General features: G+C 36.4%; 3 protein-coding genes across 5 annotated transcripts; 2 read left to right on the forward strand and 1 right to left on the reverse strand.

Moving 5' to 3' along the window:
* The first annotated feature begins 251 nt into the window (after nt 1-251).
* On the forward strand, nt 252-5,489 carry LOC107040673 (neuropeptide Y receptor type 2). Of its 3 annotated transcripts, none has more exons than XM_015260863.2 (6): nt 252-487; nt 1,250-1,378; nt 1,989-2,216; nt 2,315-2,497; nt 3,367-3,564; nt 4,355-5,489. In XM_015260863.2, the coding sequence occupies exons 2-6, from the start codon at nt 1,274-1,276 to the stop codon at nt 4,826-4,828; spliced, it is 1,188 nt and encodes a 395-aa protein (XP_015116349.1). In that variant the 5' UTR covers nt 252-487; nt 1,250-1,273; the 3' UTR covers nt 4,829-5,489. The 3 variants fall into 3 exon arrangements, with proteins under 3 accessions (XP_015116349.1, XP_015116351.1, XP_015116350.1); XM_015260865.2 differs by having other exon boundaries at nt 3,517-3,564; XM_015260864.2 differs by lacking the exon at nt 252-487 and having other exon boundaries at nt 1,301-1,378; nt 1,942-2,216.
* Nucleotides 4,948-8,335, reverse strand: LOC107040671. The gene is made up of 2 exons (XM_015260861.2): nt 8,123-8,335; nt 4,948-7,291 (listed from the first exon to the last, which is right to left on the reverse strand). Exon 2 carries the CDS (start codon nt 7,237-7,239, stop codon nt 5,617-5,619), a length of 1,623 nt encoding a protein of 540 aa, XP_015116347.1. The 5' UTR covers nt 7,240-7,291; nt 8,123-8,335; the 3' UTR covers nt 4,948-5,616.
* Nucleotides 8,206-23,687, forward strand: LOC107040672 (protein farnesyltransferase subunit beta). Its single transcript, XM_015260862.2, has 6 exons — nt 8,206-8,609; nt 8,702-8,821; nt 9,242-9,480; nt 9,776-10,076; nt 22,725-22,966; nt 23,296-23,687. The coding sequence occupies exons 1-6, from the start codon at nt 8,493-8,495 to the stop codon at nt 23,483-23,485; spliced, it is 1,209 nt and encodes a 402-aa protein (XP_015116348.1). The 5' UTR covers nt 8,206-8,492; the 3' UTR covers nt 23,486-23,687.
* The last annotated feature ends 610 nt before the right edge of the window (nt 23,688-24,297 follow it).

Below are 24,297 nucleotides of genomic sequence, written 5' to 3' on the forward strand. Positions count from 1 at the left end.
TGGATTAATTACCCTCAAATCCAATTTTCCTATTGACTTGATTCCCAGAGCCGGAAGCATAAATAGAGGAAGAATAGTGGTGATGTTGTCCACCTGTTACGAAATCCCAGAGCATTTGGACATTTCTGGATACTTGTGAAAATAATGAATGTGCGATTCCCGTTAAACATGTAGAAACAGTGAGGATGAGTAATTGAGTCAGACTAGAAATCATTCTTGAGACGAAAAACATTGAAACTCCCACTGCTTCTCACCCATGCAGACGTCAAAGTGCTTGACGGATCATCCTGAGTGATATGCAAGTCAGTTGGAAACATGCGCTACGGAGTGTCTGTGCTTTTTGCAGAGCGAGTGATTCACGAATTATTGTTGAATATGATATAGATACGAATAAGCGTGACCCTGTGTTTTTTATCCGCCGCAAGTAACACCTGCGATGATTTTCTCAAAGTAATTGTGGATAATTGATTTATTTGTCGATTAAAAGGTAAATGAATCGAGTCGTGAAGCCCAACAATTTCTGGTTGAATATCCAATGATGATTGATAATTTTTAAAATCATGCGTTCGAACAATTTGACTCCTGCGATGATTTACTTCAAGAAATTATGGATAATTGACTTATTTGTCGATTGAAAGATAAATGAATCGAGTCATGAAGCCAAACGATTTCTGATTAAATATCCAATGATGATTGATAATTTTTGAAGTCATGCCTTCGCACCAATTTAATCAAGTGTTATAGTTCCCGAATTTCCCTCGTTGTTGACGGAATAAAAAGCTCGTAAACATTACCTATTTTCACGCGTCGGTAAATCACAGAGCCGCAGTTTAGCGAACAATAATCTGCTGGTCACGGTTTACATCCGGCATTCGAGTTGATGTAATTATAGTGTTGAAGAATATTCTTAATTTTAGTTACAGACCTGTCAATTTTTAAACTTCAATCGACTTTGAGATCGAATTTCTCGTTAATTTTGTATCTGTGGACTGACTTTTTAAATCATCAACAAATGCGGATATTTCAATGATGACTTCATTTTTTGTAATTTTTTGCGAAAATGAAACATTTAACTGAACAGAATTTTCAGGTATTCACAAAGTTTCCACGGAATTTATTGTTTTTAAATTCAAATTCAAAAGTACTTCAAGAATTTTACTTGGAATTTCACCTGAAAATAGCCATCAACGTATTCATTCATTAATACATTAATTCCATTCAATTTTTATGTCATCCACAATTGTTTTAGAGAACCAAATGTAGAAGGATAAAAATGAATACTTCATATTTGTTCGGAAGAGATCAACAGTGGGGGCCCCGATACTATTTCTCATACTACAGTGAATTTGGAGAGCGCGGAGATGTCAGCAAATTTGAAGTAAGCCAAAAATTTCCCAACTGACATTGAGAGAAAAAATTAGTTGCCGAAAAATCATAGGGGAGGATGGGGTGAAATGAACACGTTTGATTTTTAAAAAAATATTAATAACTCGCCAACATCTTTATCTTACCATATTGATCTCAGTCATGGCTTATGACGAAAGGGAAGAATTGTACTTTCTATTTACTAAAAATAAATAATTCCATCTCACCAACAATTCAATAAGTTCTTGACATTTTAAAAAAGTCACAAGTGTCCATTTTACCCCACCCTCCCTGACGTCTTCCTGAAGAGATCTTTTGTCGCGTTGAATCAATTTACTTGTGGACAAACAAAAGTTTCCACCAAAAAATCTGTTCCACTCCATCAAATATTCTCACGTGGAACATATATTTTTCATTTGACAATATACCAGAAATCCAAATGTTCGAGACAAACTAACAACTTCCTGCGCTGGTTCCTGAACCCGAAGTTGATTGCCCTATCACAGCGATAAGAAATATCCGGAAGTGGCTGAATTTACAACAATCGAAAAATTAATTTCCTCAATTTTGTCAAAGTGAATTCTAGAAATGAACAACTGAGACTGAATCCTCAACGATTACAGGTCACCGTACTGTCCCTCATATTCATCACAGCGATTGGCACAAATGTAGGCATAATAGTATGCATTATCCACTATAAGGAAATGCAAACGCCGACAAATCGTTGTCTGGTTAATTTAGCTGTTGCCGATCTATTATTTGCCGTTGGCATTCCGGCTGTTGCATACACCAGACTCACCCAGTCATGGAGTTTAGGAGAAACAATGTGTAAATTTCTCCCCTATTCGCAGGTATAAACTCATAAATTATAAATCCACAGTTTGATGAAAATGTGTGAAAAATGATGAAAATACCCGTTAGCATTTTCAATCTCTTCATCGATTTTCAGCTCGTCTGTGGATTCGTATTACTGTGGACCTTAACATTGATATCAATAGACAGATACAGATGTTTGGCAGTCTCACCGTACAGAAGTGTACTATCAAAATCCCGGGTTTATGTGGCTAGCGCTATAACTTGGGCAACGGGAGTTACGTTATTTCTTCCAGTGGCTCTTTGGTTCACAACTCTAGTGAGTTCATTAGTAAAAATATTAACGACCCATCAAAACACAGATTTCACACGACTTTTTAATCATCACGAGTAAAAATTGCGAGAGTGGAAAAATCGGAAAAATGAATAGAATTTCGATATTCTGGTGAATAATAACATAGTGTGGCGGATTTGTTCTTTTCCATCTCAATTACCTTCATTTACCCTTTTGGAAATTGATGTCGATTTTTTTCACGATTGGAGGGGCTAGAAAAACTATCCCTCAATTTTTTTTTGATTTTTTCGACAGCTCATTTCGGAGATGTGATTTTTTTTTTCACTTCTTTCAATAACTCGGGTTCTATTTAGCCGATTTTTATTTATGACGGCTCAAAATACTTGCTTTGATTACAAGAGTTACTGAAAAAGACACAGAAAAATAAAACGTGACATAATTTCGAAAATTCAAGTTTTGCAACACCTTAGTTTTTTAATTCGGTATTATGAGCACCAAGGGGTTGAAAAAAAAAATTACTCAAATAATTCTTATAGATGGCAGAAAATCGAAAACTTTGACGTGTCATAAATCAAAATCGGATGAGTAGAAGTGGAGTTATTTGAAAAAAAAAACGGAAAAAACCAAAAAAATTATGTCTCCGGAATGGGCTATTGAAAAAATCTGAAAAAAAATTGATAGTTTTTCTAGCCCTCTAATCGTAGAAAAAAATCTGAATCAATTACCAAAAGGGTGCGGGTCAGCCGTTGACTCATTTGACATGGAATACCTCATATTAATTGTTTTAATGAGTGATTATTCATGAGAATGGAGAATTCATCCCTAACATCCTCTAAAAACTGCGTAAGTTCTCGCCCAATTAATTAATTGACTTGATTTCCCCAATTTTTCAGGAATCAATCGACAAAAAAACAATATGCACCCTGATATTCCCAATCAGCCAAGTCGTAGACATGTCCCTCTGTTTCATCATTCCAACTGTAATAGTAGCCTGTTTCCTACCAATGTGTCTCCTAGTCTACCATTATCACAAAATTTTCCAGAGGATAATTGACGCAAGAAGCAGATGGGCGGTGCCATGTGTCTCCCAGGTGAATAATACCTGAGAAAAAATTCCGAATGGGAATAGAATGTTGAAAGAATGAAAATGTTCAAATGGAATGGAATTTTCAAGGGGAGACTACTATGAGTGTTAAAAGTCGCGGGCGATTGGAATGAGATTTCTCATACATTGAACATCGATTTTATTTTTCTAAAAACAAATAATTAGTGCAAAAAACTAATTGTTTATCGTTCGTTAACCCCACAAACGCTTAAAATGTTTAAAATACTCCAGGGCCTCCAATTTTTGAGCTACAGAGGTTTTTTTTCAAAATTTTTATAAAAATATGTGCAATAACAATTACGAATTAATTTTTTGAAATGCAACTCCTACACAGCTAATGTCCTTATTATTTTAATAAAAAATTGCACCATTCATGTAAAATAGCCCGAAAAATATTTCTGAAAGAATCGAGAATATATTTGAAATATTCTAAGGATCATTTTTCTGTTTATTTCACATGAATGGCGCATTTTTTTGTATTAAAACAAAACAAAATTAGCTGTGTAGGAGTCAAATTTCAAAAAACTAATTCGTATATAATTGTTATTGTACACATTTTTTACAAAATTTGGAAAAAAAACCTTTGTAGCTTACAAATTGGAGGCCTTGGACTATTTTTAACATTTTAACCATCTGCGGGGCGAATGAACAATAAACAATCAATTTTTTTAGCACTAACGATTCGTTTTCGAAATCTCACTCCAATATCCCACGATTTTGTAAACTCATAGTCTCCCCCTAGACTCAAAATTAACGTAAAAATTCAATTTGCACAGACAACCGAGGCCCCCGGCACCCGACGAGATTCTGAATTATCGGTAATTGGAAGTTTGGGTCTAGTAGCTTGGGCAGGAAGAAAATATTCCGGTACATCAATTACGGGTCGTCAAGGACGGACCGGAAGTCTCTCACAGAGTGAAGAAATTCGATTGCACAGACATCTAAAAGTTGTCAGAATTCTCCTCCTCAATGTGATTGTTGTCCTGGCGATGTGGCTACCAATTACAATCATAATGCTACTAATTTACGTGGATGGACATAGACCAACAGAGGACACTGATTTCTTTCTGAAATCCCATCACTTCATCTGGGCGCTCATTATTGCGCAACTCAATACTGTTGTCAATCCACTGCTGTACGGCGCATTTTCCGAGAATTTTCGAGCATGCTTCGCCAAATTGTGGCACAGAAGACCGAGGATATACACGTGTACGAGTCCCCTGCCAATCAACAGTGGAAGAGTCTCATGAACATGACAAAATTACTGGGAAAGCGCATGTCTGTCACCAGAACTTTAACGAATCCGAAGAGAATTTTTTCTCATTAAGATGAAAAAAAAAAGAATTGAAAATTGAAAATTTCAAGACGGTTCTGTATATAAATCCATTTATATAATCAAAGTAACGTATAAACTGAAAGAATCTGTTGCAAAACCTCGTACAAAAACCCAACAAACATCAGTCCCACATCTCCTTTTTAATACTCTTCTTAATATACCTCAACTTCACAACAACAATATTCTTCGTCTCAATCAAACTCTTCAAAGTACTAAGTTTAGCAGTCAGCAAGTTCTCCATGTCCGTAGCCGCCCTACAAGAGCCCTCGCCCCCCAGAACTTTACTAGAATCCACACCATAATTATTCAAAATGCACTACAATTGAGTTTCACACTGCGTCGCCATCAGGTCAATCCTCACATCGAACTTCTGCATTTCCCCCAGATTCCTAATCTCCAGAAAAACTTTGAGAGTCGTCACATAACATTAACAAATACTTGAGATAGTCCCTCTAGTCCAATCTCCAGATGGTTCCTCCCCCCCATCACCAAGAGTCCCATGAACGTAACAAAATCATCGAGAAATTCAAGACATTTCTGTTTATAAATCCATTTTTATAACGTATGAACTGAACGAATTCGTTACAAAACCTACTACTATACTTTTCTGTGATAAATATTGTGTCCGTCAGTATGAAAGCACCGCAATTGATAAACTGGAAGAATCTGTTACAAAAACCTTTTGCGAAAAACCAACAAACATCAGTCTCTCATTTCCTTCCTAATACTCTTCTTAATATACCTCAACTTGACATCATCAACACTCTTCTTCTCCATCAAACTCCTCAAAGTACTAAGTTTAGCAGTCAGCAAGTTCTCCCTGTCCGTAGCCGCCCTACAAGAGCCCTCGCCCCCCAGAACTTTACTAGAATCCACACCATAATTATTCAAAATGCACCACAATTGAGTTTCACACTGAGCCGCCACCAGGTCAATCCTCACATCGAACTTCTCCACTTCCCCCAGATTTCCAATCTCCAGAGGAACCTCCAGAGTCGTCACACGATCGCAAACCACCTTCGAAGCGAACAGTCTCTGACTCTCAATGACAACATTAACGAATACCTGGCTGTCCAGAGGCAGTCCCTCCAGCTTGACCTCCAGATATTGTCTCCCCCCTACCCTCAAGATCCTCACAGCTGGGGAGTACTGAGTCTTCTGCTTATGGGCATAAGCACTGATCCTCTCCAATCTGCCCTGGGCCACAGCAATCCCCTTGTTCACCAGTTCCAGCTCCTTCGCCCTCTCGCAAATCTTATCAACAATGATATTCGTATTCCTGATCATATCCTCCTTCAGAGTATTAAACTCCCTCTTCTCCCCGTCCCTCCCCATCTTCATTATCTCAAACTCCGTCAATTGACCATCTGAGAGCATCAGAATCCCATCCCCACGAGGCCTCAGACAATTTATTATCCTCTCGTTCGATGTGAAGACAACCTCGACATTTTCGTTTCTGTCAAGTCCAGAACAGTCTATACACACTCTCCTGTGATAAATATTGTGTCCATTAGTGTGAAAGCACCACAATTGATCAGTAGAAGCCCTTGGAAAGTAAATTGTTAAAGCTACGATGTCTCCATCATAACACAACTTCCTCAAGGGCATCAGCTTTCTCGTATCTTCATCTGGCAGTAATAAAACGAGATAATTACCCTCAGTAATCAACCCCACACCAAAGTCTCTTTGGTCTCTCTTAACGGCTAGAATGTCAGTGATAAAATTACTCTCCACGTGAATAATCGTCACTCTCTCATCAATCAATTTGTAAAGTTTCTTTCCACTGGTGATCAAGCAGGATTTATTATCATCATCACCACTGGCACAGAACAATATCTGTCTCAAGTCGTAGACAATCACCCCATCGTAATCCCGATAGTTTACATTCTCAGACAGTTGAAACAAGTGTTTTGATTTTTTTGTTATTTTGTCAGCTAGATAGAGCCAGCCCCTTGTGGGGGTGAGCACCTGGTGCACCTCGCAGCCCAGCCCTATCCCAGTTGTACTGAGGACCACGAATTTGTACTTGTCCGAGAGCTTGTAGATCCCTGTCGGCTCGCAAACGATGAACACTCGGCCTGAGTAACTGCAGATGGTTTTGATGGGCTTTGGAGCTGTTAATTTATGGGACTTTAGAGGGCCTGAGTCGATTATCTGCACTTCCTCGTCAGACGTGGAGTCTGGGTGATAGGGAAATATCAGGAGTTTGTCCTCGTTCCAGATGAATCCGGCCTCAGTACCGTAGAAGTTTAGGATTTCTAGGTTATTTGTGGGAAATTCACAGCCAACTTCTCTCTCAGATACTTTCTGGAGGATTTTATTCATTGGTTACCTCGCGGTGGATCATACTCTTGGAAGTGAGGACGGTTGGTTGTTTCTGTTGAAGGGGGACATGGAGATGAGTGGAAGCTCGGAAATTATTGTGAATTGACTTGAATAATTGATGAATTATCTATTCAAAAGGGGAATTGATAGTTCAATTAATTGGAATTGAAATCCTATTGGATGGAATTTATTTATTACTTGATGAAAATGGAATTTGTAATAAATGCAGTGAAAAGAATAATTCTCTTTTCTCATTAATTCATTAACATTGATTCTTTAAATAACTCAACAGTTAAAAACGAATGAAGAATTTTGCAAATTATCATGGATTGACATTAATAATTGCGAAAATGTATACCCAAAAGGTAAATCAACTACAACAGTTCAATTAATTAGAATTGAAATCCTATTGAGTGCAATTTATTTATCACTCGATGAAAATGGCAGAATTTCACAGGGAGGGCACCCCTAAAAACCATAAGAATAATTCTCTTCTCTCATTAATTCATGCACATTAATTCTTCAAACAATTGAACAATGAAAAACGACTAGAAAATTTCGCAAAACATGAGTTGACTTGAACAATTGATGAATTATCTATCCACAAAGTGAATTAACTCAATTAATTACAATTGAAATACGATTGAATGAAATTTGTTTACAACAAACCTCAGAAGGCCTCCACCCGCAGATAATCATCAACAAATAAATAACGATAATTACGTAAATTCCCATCTAGTCAGAATCCTATCAAGTCAATTCGTTTTAATTTAATATACTGAGATAATCCCTTTGGAATCATTTCCTCTAGATTCCAAATCGAGTTCAAAATAAACCGTTGTTTATGCTGAGGTATAACCTCAATGAGATGAGTAATACGTACCCAAAAAGACCTCAACACTCGTCTCAACCCAGTAATTTCATCACTTTTAGATAAACAATAAACGAAAGACGTTTTTCGAATGAATAATTCGCATATTGAGGAGTGTGATGAGCAACAGATGGGAGGGATGGAAGCCCTTAAATCTAATCAGTGTTATTATGATTATCGAAGAATATCGGCAATATCATCGTCTGTTGTACCGGAGAATTATAGAAACCTGCTGTACCAATACCTCCGATAATGCACAAAAATGGATAAACTGGAGAGAACCTAATCACACGAAACAGAGTGAAAAACAAATAATCTCTTCGATTATCTCTGGAAGTTCTGTGGAATTGAGAGTCCAAGGTTAATTGGGTTAATTTATAATATGTGGAAAACGGAATTTTATGATGCTGAGGAAGAGGAATCGGTGAGGATGTATTCAAAACTTCGGGAGGCAGCCCACGACACTGAAGGCGTTGAGACAGTGACATCCAGAGAACAGGTATTTAACTCGAAAAAATGCATTCCTCCTTGATTACTTTGTCAATTAGCTTTTGGCATTATTCATCTATTTTTTTTTTTTTTTTCCTCCAGGAGAAGGTCGAAGGAGATGTCCTCAAACTGTATAATCTCAACAGAGAGCCATTGTTGACGAAAAGTCGACACATCGGATTTTTAAAGAAATCTTTGATTAATATTTCAGCAGCTTATGAAGTAAGTATCAGGATTTAGTGCAGAAGAAGAAATTCGGTTTTCTGTCCAGGGAAAATGAGGATATCTTGGCAACTAGTGGGTCTATCGAAAAATATGATTCAATCTTTTTTGTAGCTGGGAAAATTCTCTATAAAAAAGTTGATTTGACATTTTTTGATAAATCCATTAGGTTTGGTAATACTACTAGTTTTGGTGGTGTAACGAAAAAATTATTTGATGTTATTTTTGAGAAAAATGGAGATATCTCAGAAACTAGTCGATCAATAGAAAAATATTAGAGAATCTTTTTAGCAGCTGAAAAAATTTCCTACAAAAAACCTAATCTGACATTTTACAACAAAGCCAGTAGTTCTGGAGATATTTTGGATTTTACTGGGAACAACTAGTGAATGTTTTGTTAATTTATTGCTTTCGTTCAAGTGTTTAGACTGCAGCAGACCCTGGTTATGCTACTGGGGCCTGCACGCCCTTCAAATCCTCGGAGAGCGATTGGAGGTCGATGAGTACCAGAAAATCGTTCAGTTTTTATCGAAATGCCAGGACCCAGAGGGAGGATTCGGGGGTGGTCCAGGTCAATATCCCCACCTGGCGTCCACTTATGCTGCTGTCTCAGCACTCTGTATCATTGAGACTAGGGAAGCGTATGAGGCGATCGATCGGTTAGTCCGGCTAGTCTGATCACTCGCAAATCCCCTTTTTTCCCTTTACCTATTTCACCCATTTTTCCCCTTTCTACCCATTTCAATATCATAGGGGAGAGTGGGAAAAAATTAAACTGTCGAAAAAACCACTCTTTGCCGCAATTCAAACCAAAAAAAAATTTGTTATTGTTTTTCTTAATTTAAGCTTCGAAACCCTGTTTTAGGTTTACTAAGTATAAAAAAAAGCATGAATAAATAAACAAACAAATTAATTAAACCTAATCTACTTTCGTTTGGTTCTATTTTCTGACAGAGAATCGCTGTATAAATTCCTGAAATCTGTGAAATACGAGGACGGTAGCTTCAGCATGCACAGGGACGGAGAGGTAGACATAAGAGGAGTCTACTGTGCAATTGCTGTTGCTAAATTAACGAATGTTTACACGCCATCGCTCTTCAAAAATACCGAGCAGTGGATAGCCCGATGTCAGACCTGGGAGGGTGGTTTCGGAGGGTGTCCAGGGATGGAGGCTCACGGGGGATATACCTATTGTGGATTGGCTTCGCTTGTACTTCTTGGGAAGACTCACATGTGTCATTTACCTTCGTTATTGGTATTTATCATTTGATCATCAATTTCGGTAAATATCTCGAAATTTATGAGAGATAGCGAAATGTCCGTGAAAACCTTTTTTGTAGAGGAAAAGGAGATCTACAAAAAAGGTCCTTACAAGAATTTCGCCATCTCCCTTAGATCCAGAGATATTGCCCAAAGACTGTAGTTGAGTCCAAAAATTTAATTTTTCAACTTCAAGATTTGTTTTTGCTTGATATCACAAAACCTATGGGAGATAGCAAAATATACGTGAGAACCTCTTTTGTAGATCTCTTTTTCCTCTACCAGAATTCTTTACAAGAATTTCGCCATCTCCCTTAGATCCAGAGGTATTGCCCAAAGACTAGTTTGAGTCCAAAATTTCAACTTTTCAACTTCAAGATTTGTTTTTGCTCGATATCTCAAGACCTATGGGAGATAGTCAAATAGACGTGCGGACCTTTTTGTGGAGGAAAAGGAGATCTACAAAAAAGGTCCTTACAAGAATTTCGCCATCTCCCTTAGATCCAGAGATATTGCCCAAAGACTGTAGTTGAGTCCAAAAATTTAATTTTTCAACTTCAAGATTTGTTTTTGCTTGATATCACAAAACCTATGGGAGATAGCAAAATATACGTGAGAACCTCTTTTGTAGATCTCTTTTTCCTCTACCAGAATTCTTTACAAGAATTTCGCCATCTCCCTTAGATCCAGAGGTATTGCCCAAAGACTAGTTTGAGTCCAAAATTTCAACTTTTCAACTTCAAGATTTGTTTTTGCTCGATATCTCAAGACCTATGGGAGATAGCCAAATAGACGTGCGGACCTTTTTGTGGAGGAAAAGGAGATCTACAAAAAAGGTCCTTACAAGAATTTCGCCATCTCCCTTAGATCCAGAGATATTGCCCAAAGACTGTAGTTGAGTCCAAAAATTTAATTTTTCAACTTCAAGATTTGTTTTTACTCGATATCTCAAAACCTATGGGAAATAGCCAAATATACATAAGAACCTTTTTTGTAGAGGAAAAGGAGATCTACAAAAAAGGTCCTTACAAGAATTTCGCCATCTCCCTTAGATCCAGAGATATTGCCCAAAGACTGTAGTTGAGTCCAAAAATTTAATTTTTCAACTTCAAGATTTGTTTTTACTCGATATCTCAAAACCTATGGGAAATAGCCAAATATACATAAGAACCTTTTTTGTAGAGGAAAAGGAGATCTACAAAAAAGGTCCTTACAAGAATTTCGCCATCTCCCTTAGATCCAGAGATATTGCCCAAAGACTGTAGTTGAGTCCAAAAATTTAATTTTTCAACTTCAAGATTTGTTTTTACTCGATATCTCAAAACCTATGGGAAATAGCCAAATATACATAAGAACCTTTTTTGTAGAGGAAAAGGAGATCTACAAAAAAGGTCCTTACAAGAATTTCGCCATCTCCCTTAGATCCAGAGATATTGCCCAAAGACTGTAGTTGAGTCCAAAAATTTAATTTTTCAACTTCAAGATTTGTTTTTACTCGATATCTCAAAACCTATGGGAAATAGCCAAATATACATAAGAACCTTTTTTGTAGAGGAAAAGGAGATCTACAAAAAAGGTCCTTACAAGAATTTCGCCATCTCCCTTAGATCCAGAGATATTGCCCAAAGACTGTACTTGAGTCCAAAAATTTAATTTTTCAACTTCAAGATTTGTTTTTGTTCGATATCTCAAAACCTGTGGGAGATAGCAAGATATACGTGAGGACCTCTTTTGTAAATCTCCTTTTCCTCTACAAGAATTCCTTACAAGAATTTCGCCATCTCCCTTAGATCCAGAGATATTGCCCAAAGACTGTAGTTGAGTCCAAAAATTTAATTTTTCAACTTCAAGATTTGTTTTTACTCGATATCTCAAAACCTATGGGAAATAGCCAAATATACATAAGAACCTTTTTTGTAGAGGAAAAGGAGATCTACAAAAAAGGTCCTTACAAGAATTTCGCCATCTCCCTTAGATCCAGAGATATTGCCCAAAGACTGTAGTTGAGTCCAAAAATTTAATTTTTCAACTTCAAGATTTGTTTTTGCTTGATATCACAAAACCTATGGGAGATAGCAAAATATACGTGAGAACCTCTTTTGTAGATCTCTTTTTCCTCTACCAGAATTCTTTACAAGAATTTCGCCATCTCCCTTAGATCCAGAGGTATTGCCCAAAGACTAGTTTGAGTCCAAAATTTTAACTTTTCAACTTCAAGATTTGTTTTTACTGGATAGCTCAAAACCTATGGGAGATAGGCAAATAGACGTGAGGACCTTTTTTGCAGAGGAAAAGGAGATCTACAAAAAAGTTTCTTACGTATATTTTGCTATCTCCCATAGGTTTTGAGATATCGAGCAAAAACAAATCTTGAAGTTGAAAAATTAAATTTTTGGACTCAACTGCAGTCTTTGGGCAATATCTCTGGATCTAAGGGAGATGGCGAAATTCTTGTAAGGACCTTTTTTGTAGAGGAAAAAGAGATCTACAAAAAAGGTTCTAGCGTATATTTGGCTATCTCCAATAGGTTTTGAGATATCGAGTAACNTGTTGCCCAAAGACTGTAGTTGAGTCCAAAAATTTAATTTTTCAACTTCAAGATTTGTTTTTGCTTGATATCACAAAACCTATGGGAGATAGCAAAATATACGTGAGAACCTCTTTTGTAGATCTCTTTTTCCTCTACCAGAATTCTTTACAAGAATTTCGCCATCTCCCTTAGATCCAGAGGTATTGCCCAAAGACTAGTTTGAGTCCAAAATTTCAACTTTTCAACTTCAAGATTTGTTTTTGCTCGATATCTCAAGACCTATGGGAGATAGTCAAATAGACGTGCGGACCTTTTTGTGGAGGAAAAGGAGATCTACAAAAAAGGTCCTTACAAGAATTTCGCCATCTCCCTTAGATCCAGAGATATTGCCCAAAGACTGTAGTTGAGTCCAAAAATTTAATTTTTCAACTTCAAGATTTGTTTTTACTCGATATCTCAAAACCTATGGGAAATAGCCAAATATACATAAGAACCTTTTTTGTAGAGGAAAAGGAGATCTACAAAAAAGGTCCTTACAAGAATTTCGCCATCTCCCTTAGATCCAGAGATATTGCCCAAAGACTGTAGTTGAGTCCAAAAATTTAATTTTTCAACTTCAAGATTTGTTTTTGCTCGATATCTCAAAACCTATGGGAGATAGCCAAATATACGTGAGAACCTCTTTTGTAGATCTCTTTTTCCTCTACCAGAATTCTTTACAAGAATTTCGCCATCTCCCTTAGATCCAGAGGTATTGCCCAAAGACTAGTTTGAGTCCAAAATTTTAACTTTTCAACTTCAAGATTTGTTTTTGCTGGATAGCTCAAAACCTATGGGAGATAGGCAAATAGACGTGAGGACCTTTTTTGCAGAGGAAAAGGAGATCTACAAAAAAGTTTCTTACGTATATTTTGCTATCTCCCATAGGTTTTGAGATATCGAGCAAAAACAAATCTTGAAGTTGAAAAATTAAATTTTTGGACTCAACTGCAGTCTTTGGGCAATATCTCTGGATCTAAGGGAGATGGCGAAATTCTTGTAAGGACCTTTTTTGTAGATCTCCTTTTCCTCCACAAAAAGGTCCGCACGTCTATTTGACTATCTCCCATAGGTCTTGAGATATCGAGCAAAAACAAATCTTGAAGTTGAAAAGTTGAAATTTTGGACTCAAACTAGTCTTTGGGCAATACCTCTGGATCTAAGGGAGATGGCGAAATTCTTGTAAAGAATTCTGGTAGAGGAAAAAGAGATCTACAAAAGAGGTTCTCACGTATATTTTGCTATCTCCCATAGGTTTTGTGATATCAAGCAAAAACAAATCTTGAAGTTGAAAAATTAAATTTTTGGACTCAACTACAGTCTTTGGGCAATATCTCTGGATCTAAGGGAGATGGCGAAATTCTTGTAAGGACCTTTTTTGTAGATCTCCTTTTCCTCTACAAAAAAGGTTCTTATGTATATTTGGCTATTTCCCATAGGTTTTGAGATATCGAGTAAAAACAAATCTTGAAGTTGAAAAATTAAATTTTTGGACTCAACTACAGTCTTTGGGCAATATCTCTGGATCTAAGGGAGATGGCGAAATTCTTGTAAGGACCTTTTTTGTAGATCTCCTTTTCCTCTACAAAAAAGGTTCTTATGTATATTTGGCTATTTCCCATAGGTTTTGAGATATCGAGTAAAAACAAATCTTGAAGTTGAAAAATTAAATTTTTGGACTCAACTACAGTCTTTGGGCAATATCTCTGGATCTAAGGGAGATGGCGAAATTCTTGTAAGGACCTTTTTTGTAGATCTCCTTTTCCTCTACAAAAAAGGTTCTTATGTATATTTGGCTATTTCCCATAGGTTTTGAGATATCGAGTAAAAACAAATCTTGAAGTTGAAAAATTAAATTTTTGGACTCAACTACAGTCTTTGGGCAATATCTCTGGATCTAAGGGAGATGGCGAAATTCTTGTAAGGACCTTTTTTGTAGATCTCCTTTTCCTCTACAAAAAAGGTTCTTATGTATATTTGGCTATTTCCCATAGGTTTTGAGATATCGAGTAAAAACAAATCTTGAAGTTGAAAAATTAAATTTTTGGACTCAACTACAGTCTTTGGGCAATATCTCTGGATCTAAGGGAGATGGCGAAATTCTTGTAAGGACCTTTTTTGTAGATCTCCTTTTCCTCTACAAAAAAGGTTCTTATGTATATTTGGCTATTTCCCATAGGTTTTGAGATATCGAGTAAAAACAAATCTTGAAGTTGAAAAATTAAATTTTTGGACTCAACTACAGTCTTTGGGCAATATCTCTGGATCTAAGGGAGATGGCGAAATTCTTGTAAGGACCTTTTTTGTAGATCTCCTTTTCCTCTACAAAAAAGGTTCTTATGTATATTTGGCTATTTCCCATAGGTTTTGAGATATCGAGTAAAAACAAATCTTGAAGTTGAAAAATTAAATTTTTGGACTCAACTACAGTCTTTGGGCAATATCTCTGGATCTAAGGGAGATGGCGAAATTCTTGTAAGGACCTTTTTTGTAGATCTCCTTTTCCTCTACAAAAAAGGTTCTTATGTATATTTGGCTATTTCCCATAGGTTTTGAGATATCGAGTAAAAACAAATCTTGAAGTTGAAAAATTAAATTTTTGGACTCAACTACAGTCTTTGGGCAATATCTCTGGATCTAAGGGAGATGGCGAAATTCTTGTAAGGACCTTTTTTGTAGATCTCCTTTTCCTCTACAAAAAAGGTTCTTATGTATATTTGGCTATTTCCCATAGGTTTTGAGATATCGAGTAAAAACAAATCTTGAAGTTGAAAAATTAAATTTTTGGACTCAACTACAGTCTTTGGGCAATATCTCTGGATCTAAGGGAGATGGCGAAATTCTTGTAAGGACCTTTTTTGTAGATCTCCTTTTCCTCTACAAAAAAGGTTCTTATGTATATTTGGCTATTTCCCATAGGTTTTGAGATATCGAGTAAAAACAAATCTTGAAGTTGAAAAATTAAATTTTTGGACTCAACTACAGTCTTTGGGCAATATCTCTGGATCTAAGGGAGATGGCGAAATTCTTGTAAGGACCTTTTTTGTAGATCTCCTTTTCCTCTACAAAAAAGGTTCTTATGTATATTTGGCTATTTCCCATAGGTTTTGAGATATCGAGTAAAAACAAATCTTGAAGTTGAAAAATTAAATTTTTGGACTCAACTACAGTCTTTGGGCAATATCTCTGGATCTAAGGGAGATGGCGAAATTCTTGTAAGGACCTTTTTTGTAGATCTCCTTTTCCTCTACAAAAAAGGTTCTTATGTATATTTGGCTATTTCCCATAGGTTTTGAGATATCGAGTAAAAACAAATCTTGAAGTTGAAAAATTAAATTTTTGGACTCAACTACAGTCTTTGGGCAATATCTCTGGATCTAAGGGAGATGGCGAAATTCTTGTAAGGACCTTTTTTGTAGATCTCCTTTTCCTCTACAAAAAAGGTTCTTATGTATATTTGGCTATTTCCCATAGGTTTTGAGATATCGAGTAAAAACAAATCTTGAAGTTGAAAAATTAAATTTTTGGACTCAACTACAGTCTTTGGGCAATATCTCTGGATCTAAGGGAGATGGCGAAATTCTTGTAAGGACCTTTTTTGTAGATCTCCTTTTCCTCTACAAAAAAGGTTCTTATGTATATTTGGCTATTTCCCATAGGTTTTGAGATATCGAGTAAAAACAAATCTTGAAGTTGAAAAATTAAATTTTTGGACTCAACTACAGTCTTTGGGCAATATCTCTGGATCTAAGGGAGATGGCGAAATTCTTGTAAGGACCTTTTTTGTAGATCTCCTTTTCCTCTACAAAAAAGGTTCTTATGTATATTTGGCTATTTCCCATAGGTTTTGAGATATCGAGTAAAAACAAATCTTGAAGTTGAAAAATTAAATTTTTGGACTCAACTACAGTCTTTGGGCAATATCTCTGGATCTAAGGGAGATGGCGAAATTCTTGTAAGGACCTTTTTTGTAGATCTCCTTTTCCTCTACAAAAAAGGTTCTTATGTATATTTGGCTATTTCCCATAGGTTTTGAGATATCGAGTAAAAACAAATCTTGAAGTTGAAAAATTAAATTTTTGGACTCAACTACAGTCTTTGGGCAATATCTCTGGATCTAAGGGAGATGGCGAAATTCTTGTAAGGACCTTTTTTGTAGATCTCCTTTTCCTCTACAAAAAAGGTTCTTATGTATATTTGGCTATTTCCCATAGGTTTTGAGATATCGAGTAAAAACAAATCTTGAAGTTGAAAAATTAAATTTTTGGACTCAACTACAGTCTTTGGGCAATATCTCTGGATCTAAGGGAGATGGCGAAATTCTTGTAAGGACCTTTTTTGTAGATCTCCTTTTCCTCTACAAAAAAGGTTCTTATGTATATTTGGCTATTTCCCATAGGTTTTGAGATATCGAGTAAAAACAAATCTTGAAGTTGAAAAATTAAATTTTTGGACTCAACTACAGTCTTTGGGCAATATCTCTGGATCTAAGGGAGATGGCGAAATTCTTGTAAGGACCTTTTTTGTAGATCTCCTTTTCCTCTACAAAAAAGGTTCTTATGTATATTTGGCTATTTCCCATAGGTTTTGAGATATCGAGTAAAAACAAATCTTGAAGTTGAAAAATTAAATTTTTGGACTCAACTACAGTCTTTGGGCAATATCTCTGGATCTAAGGGAGATGGCGAAATTCTTGTAAGGACCTTTTTTGTAGATCTCCTTTTCCTCTACAAAAAAGGTTCTTATGTATATTTGGCTATTTCCCATAGGTTTTGAGATATCGAGTAAAAACAAATCTTGAAGTTGAAAAATTAAATTTTTGGACTCAACTACAGTCTTTGGGCAATATCTCTGGATCTAAGGGAGATGGCGAAATTCTTGTAAGGACCTTTTTTGTAGATCTCCTTTTCCTCTACAAAAAAGGTTCTTATGTATATTTGGCTATTTCCCATAGGTTTTGAGATATCGAGTAAAAACAAATCTTGAAGTTGAAAAATTAAATTTTTGGACTCAACTACAGTCTTTGGGCAATATCTCTGGATCTAAGGGAGATGGCGAAATTCTTGTAAGGACCTTTTTTGTAGATCTCCTTTTCCTCTACAAAAAAGGTTCTTATGTATATTTGGCTATTTCCCATAGGTTTTGAGATATCGAGTAAAAACAAATCTTGAAGTTGAAAAATTAAATTTTTGGACTCAACTACAGTCTTTGGGCAATATCTCTGGATCTAAGGGAGATGGCGAAATTCTTGTAAGGACCTTTTTTGTAGATCTCCTTTTCCTCTACAAAAAAGGTTCTTATGTATATTTGGCTATTTCCCATAGGTTTTGAGATATCGAGTAAAAACAAATCTTGAAGTTGAAAAATTAAATTTTTGGACTCAACTACAGTCTTTGGGCAATATCTCTGGATCTAAGGGAGATGGCGAAATTCTTGTAAGGACCTTTTTTGTAGATCTCCTTTTCCTCTACAAAAAAGGTTCTTATGTATATTTGGCTATTTCCCATAGGTTTTGAGATATCGAGTAAAAACAAATCTTGAAGTTGAAAAATTAAATTTTTGGACTCAACTACAGTCTTTGGGCAATATCTCTGGATCTAAGGGAGATGGCGAAATTCTTGTAAGGACCTTTTTTGTAGATCTCCTTTTCCTCTACAAAAAAGGTTCTTATGTATATTTGGCTATTTCCCATAGGTTTTGAGATATCGAGTAAAAACAAATCTTGAAGTTGAAAAATTAAATTTTTGGACTCAACTACAGTCTTTGGGCAATATCTCTGGATCTAAGGGAGATGGCGAAATTCTTGTAAGGACCTTTTTTGTAGATCTCCTTTTCCTCTACAAAAAAGGTTCTTATGTATATTTGGCTATTTCCCATAGGTTTTGAGATATCGAGTAAAAACAAATCTTGAAGTTGAAAAATTAAATTTTTGGACTCAACTACAGTCTTTGGGCAATATCTCTGGATCTAAGGGAGATGGCGAAATTCTTGTAAGGACCTTTTTTGTAGATCTCCTTTTCCTCTACAAAAAAGGTTCTTATGTATATTTGGCTATTTCCCATAGGTTTTGAGATATCGAGTAAAAACAAATCTTGAAGTTGAAAAATTAAATTTTTGGACTCAACTACAGTCTTTGGGCAATATCTCTGGATCTAAGGGAGATGGCGAAATTCTTGTAAGGACCTTTTTTGTAGATCTCCTTTTCCTCTACAAAAAAGGTTCTTATGTATATTTGGCTATTTCCCATAGGTTTTGAGATATCGAGTAAAAACAAATCTTGAAGTTGAAAAATTAAATTTTTGGACTCAACTACAGTCTTTGGGCAATATCTCTGGATCTAAGGGAGATGGCGAAATTCTTGTAAGGACCTTTTTTGTAGATCTCCTTTTCCTCTACAAAAAAGGTTCTTATGTATATTTGGCTATTTCCCATAGGTTTTGAGATATCGAGTAAAAACAAATCTTGAAGTTGAAAAATTAAATTTTTGGACTCAACTACAGTCTTTGGGCAATATCTCTGGATCTAAGGGAGATGGCGAAATTCTTGTAAGGACCTTTTTTGTAGATCTCCTTTTCCTCTACAAAAAAGGTTCTTATGTATATTTGGCTATTTCCCATAGGTTTTGAGATATCGAGTAAAAACAAATCTTGAAGTTGAAAAATTAAATTTTTGGACTCAACTACAGTCTTTGGGCAATATCTCTGGATCTAAGGGAGATGGCGAAATTCTTGTAAGGACCTTTTTTGTAGATCTCCTTTTCCTCTACAAAAAAGGTTCTTATGTATATTTGGCTATTTCCCATAGGTTTTGAGATATCGAGTAAAAACAAATCTTGAAGTTGAAAAATTAAATTTTTGGACTCAACTACAGTCTTTGGGCAATATCTCTGGATCTAAGGGAGATGGCGAAATTCTTGTAAGGACCTTTTTTGTAGATCTCCTTTTCCTCTACAAAAAAGGTTCTTATGTATATTTGGCTATTTCCCATAGGTTTTGAGATATCGAGTAAAAACAAATCTTGAAGTTGAAAAATTAAATTTTTGGACTCAACTACAGTCTTTGGGCAATATCTCTGGATCTAAGGGAGATGGCGAAATTCTTGTAAGGACCTTTTTTGTAGATCTCCTTTTCCTCTACAAAAAAGGTTCTTATGTATATTTGGCTATTTCCCATAGGTTTTGAGATATCGAGTAAAAACAAATCTTGAAGTTGAAAAATTAAATTTTTGGACTCAACTACAGTCTTTGGGCAATATCTCTGGATCTAAGGGAGATGGCGAAATTCTTGTAAGGACCTTTTTTGTAGATCTCCTTTTCCTCTACAAAAAAGGTTCTTATGTATATTTGGCTATTTCCCATAGGTTTTGAGATATCGAGTAAAAACAAATCTTGAAGTTGAAAAATTAAATTTTTGGACTCAACTACAGTCTTTGGGCAATATCTCTGGATCTAAGGGAGATGGCGAAATTCTTGTAAGGACCTTTTTTGTAGATCTCCTTTTCCTCTACAAAAAAGGTTCTTATGTATATTTGGCTATTTCCCATAGGTTTTGAGATATCGAGTAAAAACAAATCTTGAAGTTGAAAAATTAAATTTTTGGACTCAACTACAGTCTTTGGGCAATATCTCTGGATCTAAGGGAGATGGCGAAATTCTTGTAAGGACCTTTTTTGTAGATCTCCTTTTCCTCTACAAAAAAGGTTCTTATGTATATTTGGCTATTTCCCATAGGTTTTGAGATATCGAGTAAAAACAAATCTTGAAGTTGAAAAATTAAATTTTTGGACTCAACTACAGTCTTTGGGCAATATCTCTGGATCTAAGGGAGATGGCGAAATTCTTGTAAGGACCTTTTTTGTAGATCTCCTTTTCCTCTACAAAAAAGGTTCTTATGTATATTTGGCTATTTCCCATAGGTTTTGAGATATCGAGTAAAAACAAATCTTGAAGTTGAAAAATTAAATTTTTGGACTCAACTACAGTCTTTGGGCAATATCTCTGGATCTAAGGGAGATGGCGAAATTCTTGTAAGGACCTTTTTTGTAGATCTCCTTTTCCTCTACAAAAAAGGTTCTTATGTATATTTGGCTATTTCCCATAGGTTTTGAGATATCGAGTAAAAACAAATCTTGAAGTTGAAAAATTAAATTTTTGGACTCAACTACAGTCTTTGGGCAATATCTCTGGATCTAAGGGAGATGGCGAAATTCTTGTAAGGACCTTTTTTGTAGATCTCCTTTTCCTCTACAAAAAAGGTTCTTATGTATATTTGGCTATTTCCCATAGGTTTTGAGATATCGAGTAAAAACAAATCTTGAAGTTGAAAAATTAAATTTTTGGACTCAACTACAGTCTTTGGGCAATATCTCTGGATCTAAGGGAGATGGCGAAATTCTTGTAAGGACCTTTTTTGTAGATCTCCTTTTCCTCTACAAAAAAGGTTCTTATGTATATTTGGCTATTTCCCATAGGTTTTGAGATATCGAGTAAAAACAAATCTTGAAGTTGAAAAATTAAATTTTTGGACTCAACTACAGTCTTTGGGCAATATCTCTGGATCTAAGGGAGATGGCGAAATTCCTGTAAAGACCTTTTTTGTAGATCTCCTTTTCCTCTACAAAAAACCTTTTTTGTAGATCTCCTTTTCCTCTACAAAAAAGGTCCTTACAAGAATTTCGCCATCTCCCTTAGATCCAGAGATATTGCCCAAAGACTGCAGTTGAGTCCAAAAATTTAATTTTTCAACTTCAAGATTTGTTTTTGCTCGATATCTCAAAACCTATGGGAGATAGCCAAATATACGTAAGAACCTTTTTTGTAGATCTCCTTTTCCTCTACAAAAAAGGTCCTTACAAGAATTTCGCCATCTCCCTTAGATCCAGAGATATTGCCCAAAGACTGCAGTTGAGTCCAAAAATTTAATTTTTCAACTTCAAGATTTGTTTTTGCTCGATATCTCAAAACCTATGGGAGATAGCAAAATATACGTAAGAACCTTTTTTGTAGATCTCCTTTTCCTCTACAAAAAAGGTCCTTACAAGAATTTCGCCATCTCCCTTAGATCCAGAGATATTGCCCAAAGACTGCAGTTGAGTCCAAAAATTTAATTTTTCAACTTCAAGATTTGTTTTTGCTCGATATCTCAAAACCTATGGGAGATAGCCAAATATACGTAAGAACCTTTTTTGTAGATCTCCTTTTCCTCTACAAAAAAGGTCCTTACAAGAATTTCGCCATCTCCCTTAGATCCAGAGATATTGCCCAAAGACTGCAGTTGAGTCCAAAAATTTAATTTTTCAACTTCAAGATTTGTTTTTGCTCGATATCTCAAAACCTATGGGAGATAGCAAAATATACGTAAGAACCTTTTTTGTAGATCTCCTTTTCCTCTACAAAAAAGGTCCTTACAAGAATTTCGCCATCTCCCTTAGATCCAGAGATATTGCCCAAAGACTGCAGTTGAGTCCAAAAATTTAATTTTTCAACTTCAAGATTTGTTTTTGCTCGATATCTCGAAACCTATGGGAGATAGCAAAATATACGTGAGAACCTTTTTTTGTAGATCTCCTTTTCCTCTACAAAAAAGGACCTTACAAGAATTTCGCTATCTCCCTTAGATCCAGAGTTATTGCCCAAAGACTGTAGTTGAGTCCAAAAATTTAATTTTTCAACTTCAAGATTTGTTTTTACTCGATATCTCAAAACCTATGGGAGATAGCCAAATACACGCGAGAACCTTTTTTGTAGATGTCTTTTTCCTCTACAAAAAAGGTCATTACAAGAATTTCGCCATCTCCCTTAGATCCAAAGATATTGCCCAAAGACTGCAGTTGAGTCCAAAAATTTAATTTTTCAACTTCAAGATTTGTTTTTGCTCGATATCTCAAAACCTATGGGAGATAGGAAGATATACGTAAGAACCTTTTTTGTAGTTCTCGTTTTCCTCTACAAAAAAGGTCCTCACAAAAATTTTCCTATCTCGCTTAATTACGAAGATATTCACAAAAAACTCAATGAAGTATTCGTTTTTCACCAACATGACGAACAGAATGTTAAATCTTCCGTTTCTCATTCAGCGATGGCTAGTAAATAAACAAATGCAGTTGGAAGGTGGTTTCCAAGGAAGAACGAACAAACTAGTCGACGGTTGTTACTCCTTCTGGCAGGGTGCCTCTTTCCCCCTGATCCACGCTATTTTATCTAACGAAGCTAATCTACCAAATACCAACTACTGGCTGTTTGATCAGGCAGCCCTCCAAGAGTACTTACTCATCTGCTGTCAGCACCCCTACGGCGGCCTCCTCGACAAGCCAGAGAAGTAAACACCCAGCCACTGCACAATCACTCACTTTCCACAGTTGTTCCATCCCCCAGAGTTACAAAACACAAGACACCAAATAAACCTCCTTGCTTTCATCGTCAATATCTCTGATCTCACCGGTTCACTTTGGACGAGTCAAAGCTCATTTTAAAGATGCGAAAAAAACCTTCAACGAAAGAAAAATTTTTGAATTTCACTCAGCCGTTGTCGAGATATTGCCGATCAAAAAGCCCCACTTTACATTTTTCACCCAACACTTATTCACTTCACTTCACTTTGCTTCACCTTTGTCCTTTAATTATTCTTAATTATTAATTTGTCCACAGAAACCGGGACATTTACCACACATGTTACGGCCTGAGCGGTCTCTCCATAGCCCAGAACTCGCCAACCCCTCTAATAGTCGGCAGAAAGCACCAAAACTCTGTCGAAATAATTCACCCCCTGTACAACCTGGTGCTAGCCTCAGTGGCGAACGCCCTGAGTCACTTCAACAAACTCCCATTACCGGATTGAACCCTCCACAACAACAACTTAAACCCCAACGATGGACCAAGGAGATGTTCGAGCGATACTCAAAAGTTTCATAAGTTTTTTATAACCTCACAAAGTCACTTGTTGTTAATAACTGATTGAATTGACGCTAGAATCTAACTGTCGATAAATGTTGAATTAATGTTGACTCCAGGTGGTCTCGAAATATAATAATTGAAACGTTGAAGCCCTCAGTTGAATTCAAATATCCTTTTCTATCGTAAAAAACACGCCCTCGTGTTGCTGGCGTCCCAACTATGAGACAAAGCAACTCATCTAGATGACGCATACGCAGTTGAGGGACTGGTCTGAGCCTGCGCAGTAGAACGGAGGGGCTGCGCTTGCGCGGGCAGCCCCTCCAAGGTGAAGCCATGTTGGACGCGAGTCAATTCAGTTCAGTCTTTCCCTCCAAAACCCGACGGAGGCTCCGCGAGACATGAAAATTCACGTTAATCGGCGACCGGTGGAGTGCGTGTGCCCGGTGTTGGATTCGAACGAGAACAAAGGGGTCCGCGATGGGTTTCCGTGGGGACTGAGTGCTGTGACAAGGACATTAGCGTGTTTTTGTTGTAAATAGTGGAGTTGGAGGTGCCCAGAGGACTCAGAACGCCGGCCGGAGGCGTCTGTTTGGCCACAAGCAGTCGCTTGTGGAGTCTTTACTGTGATTAGTGTCTATTGTCGTTAGAATTGAGTGAATTTCATGGAGGTGATGAGTTGAATCGGACGATTTGTGATGTTTTTGGGGCGAGAATGGACCTGGAGGACAGAAATGCTGGTTGGAAGCCTTTATTTGG

Source organism: Diachasma alloeum, unplaced genomic scaffold (assembly GCF_001412515.2).
Source record: "Diachasma alloeum isolate Michigan unplaced genomic scaffold, Dall2.0 Dall_scaffold_00339, whole genome shotgun sequence".
NCBI lineage: Eukaryota > Metazoa > Arthropoda > Insecta > Hymenoptera > Braconidae > Diachasma > Diachasma alloeum.